This window comes from Eurypyga helias, unplaced genomic scaffold (assembly GCF_000690775.1).
Source record: "Eurypyga helias isolate BGI_N326 unplaced genomic scaffold, ASM69077v1 scaffold6419, whole genome shotgun sequence".
In the NCBI taxonomy this organism is placed as follows: Eukaryota; Metazoa; Chordata; class Aves; order Eurypygiformes; family Eurypygidae; genus Eurypyga; species Eurypyga helias.
The window spans coordinates 31,662-42,713 of NW_010272658.1; the positions used below are offsets into that span (position 1 = coordinate 31,662).

The window sequence follows — 11,052 nt, forward strand, 5'->3', positions numbered from 1 at the left end:
AGTTGGATTTTGTGTCGTCAAGAGAGTGGGTATGATTTATCTAAACAGCAGCAAGACTTTCTGACTCTCCCTCCCCACCTTAGCTGGGCAAATAGCTGTCCGGCTCTCAGCCCTCCAATCACCCGGGGCTGTGGAGCCTCCACCCCTCAGCACCAACGGCTCTCACGCCATTTACAGCTGGCTGTTAAAGCAAATGTTTTAATAAAATCACTTTCAGTCATTCCTCTTCCATTTAGGACAGCAGAAGTTTGGGACTGGGTAAGAGGAGCAGAAGTTTGCCCAGCAGAAGTTGCTCTGAATCAGGTTTGTAAGGAAGTTTACTGCTGAAAGTAACAGTAAGTAGTAGTAACCTGAAAGCGACGCAGCTTATCACAGGAAACTTTGCCTTTAACATATGTGCTTTTTGAGTAGCAAGAGCTGTGGTATGCAGTATTACATTTAGTTTGCATTACAGCATTATTAAGTCTCTGACAAAGTGCAAATGGCAATGTTAATATATAGCAGATGCAATTTATGTTTTCCTTCCCAGTCTGACTGGAAAGTTCCTGCTTTGGGGTCCTAAAGCTCTCCTTTTCCATTTTATACATATTTGACTTCTGTCACAGGTGCTGCTTTCCAATTTTAGGGCTTTAGGTATTATTTAAAACACTACTTTTAAATAGTTCAAAACATTAGGAGTTTTGTGAAGGTCTTGGGCACCACATCAACTTTTAGGACACTTGCAGTAAAATCATGCATTGTTGGTGCACGTGTGTACACAGAAATCATAGACTATACCTAGTTTTGTTTCATCTCTGAATTCTTTTGCTTTCATAAATTATTGCACTAGATCTAATCAATGTAATACTGCGATTTTGAATAAGACTAAATGTACCTAAGGGCAAACAAACACTTTCTCCTAAATTCTACAGATGGAAAATATAAAATATAAACTTCTGCATTTTTTTCAGGAAAATGAGTCTGAAGGAAGTCTCTAAACTGTATATAATCAGTATATATTTATATTTTCCCATTTTCAATATGTTATAAACTTATTGGACTATTTTCTCCCTAATTGGTATGCTGTTTAAAATATTAATCTACTACATTATCGTATAGAATATTAGCTCAACAAAATAGTAAGTCAAATATCTCAAAGTTATGTTTGCTTCATCAATCTTCAAACATAGATCTAAGTAACAGAGGTTTTATATTGCGTTATAACAGTACTTTCCATATGAGATTTGTATCTCTTTTTATCAGAGCTTTTAATGGAAAATTTTGTAGGAAAAATTGAATGGCAAATGCAGCAAAACTTTGGGTTTTCCCACCTGTACCTTGGGTTTCATGTGTGATAACTTAAACCGCTTACTACACGTAATGAAATTAAAATGTTGTTTTAATGGAAGAGTGTGGTGATATATAGGTTACCATTTAGCTCCAATACTGTTTGTGTTTTGTTTTGGGGTAGGAGGCTCTTAGGTTATTTTTGCATGGAAAATCCTTTGCAAAAATGGTAAATTTTACATGACCGTGGAGCAGTCAAAGCAGTTTTAGCGATGAATACAAACTTTGCCGATGGAGACTTTGTCCCATGCATTGTGTTTATAGTTAGGAGTTTTTTGACACCAAACTTTTCCTGCTAGAAGAGGGCTAACCAGGGACAGCCATCAGATGTTCCTGCTAAATACCGTGACTGCCCGTTAGATATGAGGAAGCTTTTGGGGTATTTTCCCCCTGTGTTAGATCTGTCCAGTTCCTTTCCTGTCTAAGCCCAGCACTCCTGTCCCACCTGTCTCTGTCGCAGGCAGTTGAAGGGGTAAAACTAAACTGCAGTGTGGGTGGCACTACGCTTCTTTCTAGGAATGCGTTCAAGGAAGGTGGAGGCTTGAGCATGGGCTGAACATTGGTCCTGAAGTCTCGGGCAGCCGAATTGGGGGCCTCCCTGGCTGTTGGAGGGCTGTTGGAGGTGTGTTCTGTGTTACAGACTAATCTGTAGCTAAAGAAAAACCGAGTGCCCAGAGACTTCAGGAGCGCAGTGACCCAGTGCACGCGGAGCCAGGGAGCTGCCTCCTCAGTTGCAGGCAGGAGAAGGAACGTGCCAAGGTCAGTGACAAATGGGCCTCACAGGTGTTTGCTTGTGACGAATGTCCCTGCAAAGTAGACTTTGCCAAAGGGGAGCCGAGTGCAGGTTTGAACGCCCGGGAGAAGCAGCAGGTTGGGTCTGCTCCTCACCTGAATTAGAAATAGCTGCACACGGTTGGTGAGTGCAAGGGCTTTTTCGTTTTTGGTTTCTTATCACTGACTTCCTATGCTTAAATGCTGCACAAGCTCAGGATTCAGTCTTTGTTTAAACTGCATGAAAGGCTCAGCCCACCGTGACTGATCACCCTTCCAGGCGACATGCCCAATGCCACTGTTCAGAGGCAGGCAGGTCTCCCGCCCTGTCCTAAGAAACGTGGGATGGGTGCCTCAGAGAAGGCTCAGCAGCAGAGCATTAAGAGACCTTGCTTCCTTCTCCGTTGATTACCCAGTATATTGCCAAACCCCCCAATTTCTTAAGCTGTCAATGTGCCTCCCCAGGAGGGCTCGGAGGAAGCAGAGGCCACAGCGTTCTCCTAGGACGAGGCAGGCTTAGACAGCAACCGGGCAAGGAGGAAGTAATAAGGAGCAGTTAGGAAATACTGAGACCTACTGGTCAAAAAGTAGGAGAGATCATTTATTTCTGTGTTCACTCATGCTACTTCATGTTCCAATCTGTCCTAAAGTTCCACAGGAACGGAAACAGTGAGATTTGCCCACTTGTACGGGGCAGGAGGAAGACCCTTTTTACGAGTGTGTGTGGTTGCAGTCAGTGTACGCTTGTCTAGGACGATACTGCCACCAAAAGGCTGTAACCTTCTAGGCTTCGGTAGGTCTGCGTTTGGGCGTGCTCGGGTGCAGCGTTGGGATAAGTCGAGCTTGTGCGCAGCACTGGGGCAGAGCCCCGGCTGTGCTTTCCGAGGGCATAGTGCATGAAAGGGTCTGTCCTACAAGGGGCACCTCAGAAAAAGGTTACACCTCTCTGCGATCTCTGAAGATGTGTATCGCCACTTACCTATGTCATTTGGTCCTGCGTGGGGCCAAGTAGCCTCCTAAGCTCATCTTTTCTTCCTGCTGCACCTTCGTACGGGGTATGAAGTGATCAGTTCTGCAGTCATGGGGTGTCTTGGCCAGCTGTGAAAGGTGGCCATGTCTGAGCTGGTGCTTTGCACTTGGTGCACGGCAAGAGAAGCTGTGAAGCTGTGTTCAGACATTGTTTATTATGCACATGTGCATAGTAACTATAGGAGACAAGTGGTAAGACGTTCTGGATTGCAGTGGTCATCATACAAGGATGTGTGTTCATCAAGCCAATGTTAGGGTGGATATACCTAAAAGGAGAGTTTCTCATGTGTATCAGATATTTTTTTTTCTCTGCAGACACAAAGTTTGTATCTTGAACTTTGTCTTTGGTTGTGCTCCAGTTTTTAAAAGCTAAAGAAGAAAGAGTGGGTTGGAGTCAGAACAGGTACTTCGTCTTACTAGCTTGTGGCTAGCAAGAACCACCCTCCTGCCATCTCTGCAAGAAAGTAGAAGCAGGAAAAAAACTCCTGTTTTGTCACAAGGATTCCTTCTCGGGAGAGAAAACCATAATGTCACCCACCTGGCCACTGCACTAGATAACTTTACAACCTTCAGGACTACTTGTCCCAAATTGCAAAGGAGCAGAGCCAGATGCTGTTTGAATAACAAAAGGATTGGAATCTCTTTAGTGTTCCGAGAGTTTGCTAGAGTAGCTTATCCTGTTAGTGAAATACCAAATGAACTATCACTGGGGAGTGGGGGAAATAATTCCTAATAAAAATGTCATGTTTCTGCAACACTGAAATTGCTAAGGTGAAGGGCATGGAATCACAAGAGCCTGTGGCCATGGATATACATGTGTACTTTAACATAACATCTTAAGTGATTGTTACAGTTTCAGAAGTGTCATTATGGGGAAAAAACTCCATAATGGCCTTGGGAGTACTTGTCAAAGTACAGTCCAGGATCTTCAAACCTGACTTTGGGGGAGTGGAGTGCCTCAGCCTCAGGCCCAAAGAAAGGCTGCTCTTACTGATGAGTTCAGGAGCTACAGCGGGGCATTTTGCCTGAGCAGTTCAATGCTGATTGCCCTCGGGAGAGCTTATGGATATCTTTTGTCTGTCCACATGCACATTTTCTTAATTGTGACGCTGGTGTGTGAAGTCTCCTCAGTGGATGAAGTCTGCACGCCATGGGCAGGTACATATCTCTGGGAGTCTGGCGGGCTGAAAGGACTGCCTAATTGCAGCAGGGCTTTGGAAACCTGCCTGTCTTGCCTCCCTCCCCTGCCCTGGGGCAGCTATCACCTTCTTAAGGGGCGTTAAGCACCATTGCCCAGAGCTATTAAATTCCATTCACTACCTTTTACCAACTTCCCTTTCCTTGAAAGAGAATGTAGACCTTTTTTTAAGACTGCTTTTTGAAGACAGAAGTGGCATGTCCGAGTGTACGTGGGGAGCTATTACAGGAGGAGGGAGAAAATGTTTTTGCACAGACCCAGCAGATCAATACCTGGCTCTGAGCCTGGTGTCACTGGCAGAATTTTGGGGTTTTTTTATCATGGCTCTGTTTATATGACACCAGAGCTGCTGGCACAAAGAGGATACACGTGTTTCAAAGGCGGAAAACTCCTCCCGCACAGGAGTTAGTAGGGCTCTTAAACTAGATTTGATGGGATGAACTAGGGAATGGGATAAAACCTTGCTAGAGGTAAGCCTAGGGGCAGCATGCCAATGTTTGAGGGACAGAATGCTAGCAAGGTCCTTTGGTCTGAGGTAGGGCATGGAAATCCATGGGTCAGCAAAGATGCAGGGCCTACTGATGTGTTAGAAACCACAGAAGCACCTGACAACGGTCATGTAGGGATGGGGCTTCTCCTATCAAAAAGGTGTCAGGATGAGTAGCCCAGCTGAAGTGCCTCTACACCAATGCATTCAGCATGGGCAGCAAACAGGAGGAGGTGGAAGTCATTGCACAGTGGGAAAACTGATGTGTTTGCCATCATGGAAACATGGTGGGATGACTTACACAACTTCAGTGCTGCAGTGGACGGCCACAAACTCTTCAGACGGGACAGGCAAGGAAAGAGGTGGTAGGTCAGCCCTGTATGTTAGGGACTGTTTTCATTGTGTAGAGTGATCATATGGTTGAGTGCTTGTTAGTAACAATCACGGGGAAGGCCAACAAGGCAGATATCATGGTGGGAGTCTGTTGCAGAACACGCAATCAGGATAGGGTAAGCAGCTGGGAGAAGTCTCACAATCACTAGCCCTTGTTCTCGTGGGGGACTTCAACTTACCAGATGTCTGCTGGAAATACAGTGCAGCGGAGAGGAGACAGTCTTGAAGGTTCCTGGAGTGTGCAGAAGAAGGTAACTTTCGGACACAGCTGGTGAGTGAGCCAGCTAGGGAAGGCACCTCTTCTCCCAAGTGTCAAGTGACAGGACAAGAGGAAACAACCTCAAGTTGCACCAGGGGCGGTTTAGATTGGATATTAGGAAAAATTTCTTCACCAAAAGGATTGTCAGGCATTGGAACAGGCTGCCCAGGGAGGTGGTGGAGTCCCCTTCCCTGGACGTGTTTAATACATGTGTTTAGGGACATCATTTAGTGATGGACTTGGCAGTGTTAGGTTAAAGGTTGGACTTGATGATCCTAAAGGTCTTTTCAAACCTAAACAATTCTTTGATTCTCTCTCTCTCTCTCTTTTCCATACCCAAGGGGATTTTTTCCAAGCAATCTCATATCAGGATGGCAGTTCTCTTGCTTCTGACTCTTTATTGTAGGATCAAACACTGTTAAGTGAGCTGTCCATCTTGATGCAGTCATTGCTGTTCGTGGATTGAAGTATTGGCTACCATTCTGTTGAGCTGGGAAGCAGGGTCACTGCTGTTTCTCTGAGCAGGCACCCATATGACAGGCCAGAGAAGCACTGCCCACTGGCTGGCCTCCAGGGCCTAGCTGGTCACAAGAGCTGGTCGCACCCCATACTGCAACGTGCACTCAGAATAGTGAAGAACTGCACCCGGCATGGGATGAACACTTACCCCATCAGGTTTTGTTAGATGGTTGTCAGGGAGAGTTGGTTGAGATTTCATGTGAAGATAATTAGTTCTGGGAAACTTAATTGGTGTGGGAGGGTGTAGAAATACTATTTTAATCTGCTTTCAAGCAGTTTTTACTGAAGTAAATTCTAAAGGCAAAAGTCATCTATTTGAAGGAAAAAGGAGATGGCATTGGCTCTGTCAGAGGATTACATTTTAAAGCTTTTGGTGTTTATAGCCTTGGTGCTGGAGTTTTAGATCTTAAAATCCTTATTTATGTTGGTGCTGATCCTTGTCTTAACAGTCCTTATGATATACAACATAATCGACGTTGGTTCTGGTTTAGAAATGGATAAGGAGTGGCCATCAGCAGATAAATAGAAACAGTTTCTCCTTTTTTTACAGCAGTGTAGTAAACCGAAAGATAATAGATATCTTTTCCTGGGGAAATAAGTGCTAAATATAAAATTAGGAATACTGAACCCCTAATATGTTTCCTGGGGAAAAAGCGCATGTCGGCTTATTTAATGTTATAGAAGAGTGTAAATGTATAAATTGGTAGGTGTGATTTAAGTTCTATATGCAGTATATTTCTTTACCTGGTTTTCACCAATATCCATGCTGCCTTTTATGTACTGTAATGATTTATGTTATTTCAGAGCTCTACATCCAGCATGTTGCCCTGTGGACCAGCTTTGTCCTTTGTTCGGTGTCTGGTGCGGAAGAAGAATGTCGGTGGTGAAAGTCTGGAGGACACCAAGTTGTGCCGATGCTTGTCGACGGTGGACCTTATAGCCCTGGGAGTAGGGAGTACCCTTGGTGCTGGTGTTTATGTCCTTGCTGGGGAAGTAGCCAAATCCGATTCTGGACCTAGCATCATCGTTTCTTTCCTCATTGCTGCGCTGGCATCTGTGATGGCAGGTCTCTGCTACGCCGAGTTTGGTGCTCGCGTTCCCAAGACTGGTTCTGCGTATTTGTATACTTACGTAACCGTCGGTGAACTGTGGGCTTTTATCACTGGTTGGAATCTCATTTTATCCTATGTAATAGGTAAGGTTAAGAACAAACACAGGTCTCAAGGGTTTTTGAGGCAGCAGATAAAAGATACGGATTTAGGTCTGTCTTCTGTCTGTCCTTAGCTACTATTGCTTTTTACTCCTGCTGGGATCAAATAGCCAAGGTAGCTTGATTAGGTTGCTTCCTCCTGCGCATCACCATTGTATACAGATATTTTGCAAGATGCTTTTTCAAACAGTCTGTCTTCAGCAGCGTGGGCTGAGTAACTTGTATGAAAATTGTGTCAGACAGTTCAGTGAGGATGCACAAGAATAAACAGGATTTCTTTGCTGTCTTTGGTCAACAAAAATAATTTCAGTAAAATCAATAAGTATTTTGTTCCTGAATATACACAGCAAGGACATTTACAGGGACCCCATCACTATAGTATCTCACTTCAACAAACTCAGGAAGTTTAAGTACTAACTTGTTACTATAACCTCATGCTAATTAAGTGGTGTCCTATCATGTAATCCCATAAAATACAAAATTGACCACATCTGAATAAAATCAGTGCTTATATGGCAGATATTTAAATAATTATTTCAGTGCTTTAGCAGAGATGTTTTTTGATTCAAAAATGTTTTCTTCCAGAGGTACGTGTTCCAAGCATCCATTGTGTTGTATACAACCACACCTGGCTGCATATGTATAGCTAACTACAGAACTGTTACCCAAACCACTGCAAGATGCCCAAGTATTGTATTAAAGTGTATTTCTTGATAGGAGAGTGGCAAAAGTAAGATTGTATTGAGCTGTGGCCACACACACACTTTACCAGAGGAGAGTGTTAGTCTTAAATACTGCCTCCAGCAATATACATCTTCCTAGTGATTTTTTGCTTTACTTCCAGATGAACTAACTTCCCTTCATGTTCTTTCTTACATTGCTTTATACTGAATAACTTACACCATATTGTAGCTTCAGAAATAAGTGTCTTCCAGAATGACATCAGATATAAATTATAAGAAATAATTTCTGCAATATTTTGGGAATAGATGAGGTACAAAATATTTTCGTTGTGGAATAATAACTTATCATTTAACTATGTAGAAAAATTATATAATGTTAAAATCCCTTGGCAAAAAAAAAAAATCACTGTTATAACACGAGCGCAACTTTTTAAAATGTAAGTAGCAACATGCTTAATTTTTTTTCAGTAGAAGTAGCTGTATCCTTGTATGTCTGCAAAACCCTAAACATGTATGTGTTTTGTAAAGGTACATCAAGCGTAGCGAGAGCCTGGAGTGGCACATTTGATGAACTTCTTGGAAAACAGATCGGTCATGTGTTCAGAACCTACTTAAAAATGAATTCCTCTGGGCTAGCAGAGTATCCCGACATCTTTGCTGTAATTCTTATACTGCTTTTATCAGGTAAGACACATACATGGTTTCGTTTATGGTGGTTGTGATGTCAGGGTTCTTCTTACAGACAAAAATGTTCAATTGTAGTTTGTGTTTTATCAGAAATACCCTTATAATGTCCGAGATGCTTAGATGTGCATTGACACGATGACTCCAGGAATTACATTTGCATAATCTAATTTTCATGTCTACCCTCTTTTTTTTTTTTTTGTGAGACATGAAAATATCACTTGCCAGTTCTTTTTTATAAAACCCATGATACAGATTAATGATAACAGTGAAATGATAGTTTTGTGAGTTTTTTATGGCTTTATTGCTGGTGAATGCTTGGTATTGTGTTGGGCTCTCCTTAAGTAACATATTGTACATGTAGTGGGTTTTGTGAGGGTTTTTTTCTGTCTAAATTGTTAACTTATTCAGTATAAAATAACTGTCCTCTTTTTAAGTCTTCAAAAGAGTTGTCTAGCCTAGAACGTGTTTGAGCTAAAGGACACTCCAAGGTACTGGCATGGCCTGACAGACTGGTTAGAAACCTGAGTAAACCTTTCATGACTACTCCACTCAGTCCTCTTTCTTTTACATCTTTACTTAGGTACCGTGTTTTAAATCACAAAAATTGACACCAGCTTTTTGAGGGATTGGAAAGCCCAAACATACTGCAACTTATTTGCCTGTTTGTGTTAAACAATTGCTTTCCACAAGGAAGCAGTGTGTGTATTTTATAGTGTATAGTTTGTTTTCAGCGGGTACTAGAAGTATTTCAGTATTCAGCAGAGGTCTTAAACATGTCTCAAATATTAGTTGTGTTCAAAAGCGTGAGCTTTACTTCCCTGGAGAGTGAAACTGATATGTTATTATACAGGTATAACCTTCTGTTGTCATACTCTGTTACGAGGGCCTTTTTTGACTCACTTCTTGAGGAAACATTTCCATTCAACTCCTAATGCTAGAATGAGCGGCCAGTGCATCCCAAGTTTTCATTAGGTCTCTGTATATAAAAACATGAGCTTCTAGAGCAGTAACCCTTAATTTATGGCTGTGCTTGTGTCTTCAGTTCATGTCTTCCTTCTGCTTCATTTGTTTTGTTTTACTAGAAGAAAGCAGTGAACACAAAAATACATAAGGTGCTGAAGTCCCTGATTGAAAAATGTTTGAGAGCTATGTTATTTAAAAGATTTAGGATTTAGAATCATAGAATCACAGAAGGGTTGGGGTTGGAAGGGACCTTAAAGACCATCCAGTTCCAACCCCCCTGCCATGGGCAGAGACACCTTCCACTAGACCAGGTTGCTCAAAGCCTCATCCAGCCTGGCCTTGAACACTTCCGGGGATGGGGCATCCACCGCTTCTCTGGGCAACCTGTTCCAGTGCCTCACCGCTCTCTCTGTGAAGAACTTCTTCCTGACACACAATCTAAATCTCCCTGTCCTGATATGTAATCTACACACTTACACTTTGAGTCACGTGGCAGTGTAGGTAGTCCCAACCTGACTCAACATCCATCCTTCCAGAAATTCTACCCCAAATTACTGAGGTGGTTGTCATATGGTCACTAATTTAAGCCACTTATTTGCCACTTTAAAGAAAGTAGCAAACATAGAGTGGAATCTTGAGGAAGATAATTGTACAATTTTAAGAGTAGAGTATTACTTAAATGCATTCATTTTGTAGAAGTTATAAATTCCTTGAGATCCCAAAGAATTTCATGCTTGCAGACAGAACATACTTGGTGAATTATCGGCATTAACAGTCAGTGCTGAGGCCGCTGTGTCTGCACTTAGGAAGATGAGGGAGTTTACTAGACTAGCTTTAGTCCAGCATCCCGCCAGGCTTGCGGTTCACCATCGTTCCTTCTTCACTTCTCTTGTGCTTGTGCTGCAAATCACCTCTCCGGGTCTCTGTGGTAAGTAACTGAACTACCAGTGAATTAACTGGGTGGAACTCACCGCTGCTCAGAGGAGGGGCAGTGGGGATGGCTCAGGGCTGTGCAGCCCGAACACAACACCACAACACCATTGTTGGAGTCTGAGCTGCGCAAAGATGAATCGTAGGAGTAGCAGATGACATTTTACAGAAAATGTTATGTGCTGGGCACAAGGGAAAGTCCACAGAAATCTGTTTTGGGTTTGGGTATTTTTTTCCCCCTGCAGAAAGAACTTAAAAGAAATGTACATGCCATGTTTCATAGTGCATGAGGTTGATTGAGACACTGCTTTTTTTCTCAGAAACTAAGCTAAAGAAAGCATCCACCTATTTCCAATAGAAATGTTCTCGGTGAAGACAGTGTGAGCAGCTCATATCATAACTTCTGTGCTATGATGAGATACCAAATGTCTCATTGGCAGGGTTGGACATTTTTTGGACATTATTTTGGGAGGCTTAAAATTTTCAGACTTAATCTCAAAATAATGAGGGAAAGCATGTATGTGATAATAGTGGAAACAGAGTGCAAAGAACCTGTGGAGGCTTTCCCATCACATTTAATTTTTCCTGATCTGCTCA

The 11,052-nt window shown here is 42.6% G+C and overlaps 1 protein-coding gene across 1 annotated transcript in view; it reads left to right on the forward strand.

Moving 5' to 3' along the window:
- Nucleotides 1-236: 236 nt before the first annotated feature.
- The window catches only part of SLC7A2 (solute carrier family 7 (cationic amino acid transporter, y+ system), member 2), a 23,371-nt gene continuing 12,555 nt past the window's right edge, over nt 237-11,052 (forward strand). Inside the window, exons 1-3 of the mRNA XM_010159194.1 lie at nt 237-303; nt 6,787-7,177; nt 8,404-8,559. Of these exons, the coding sequence (XP_010157496.1) occupies nt 6,802-7,177; nt 8,404-8,559 (532 nt within the window). The 5' untranslated portion in view covers nt 237-303; nt 6,787-6,801. The remainder of the gene's footprint in view (nt 304-6,786; nt 7,178-8,403; nt 8,560-11,052) is intronic.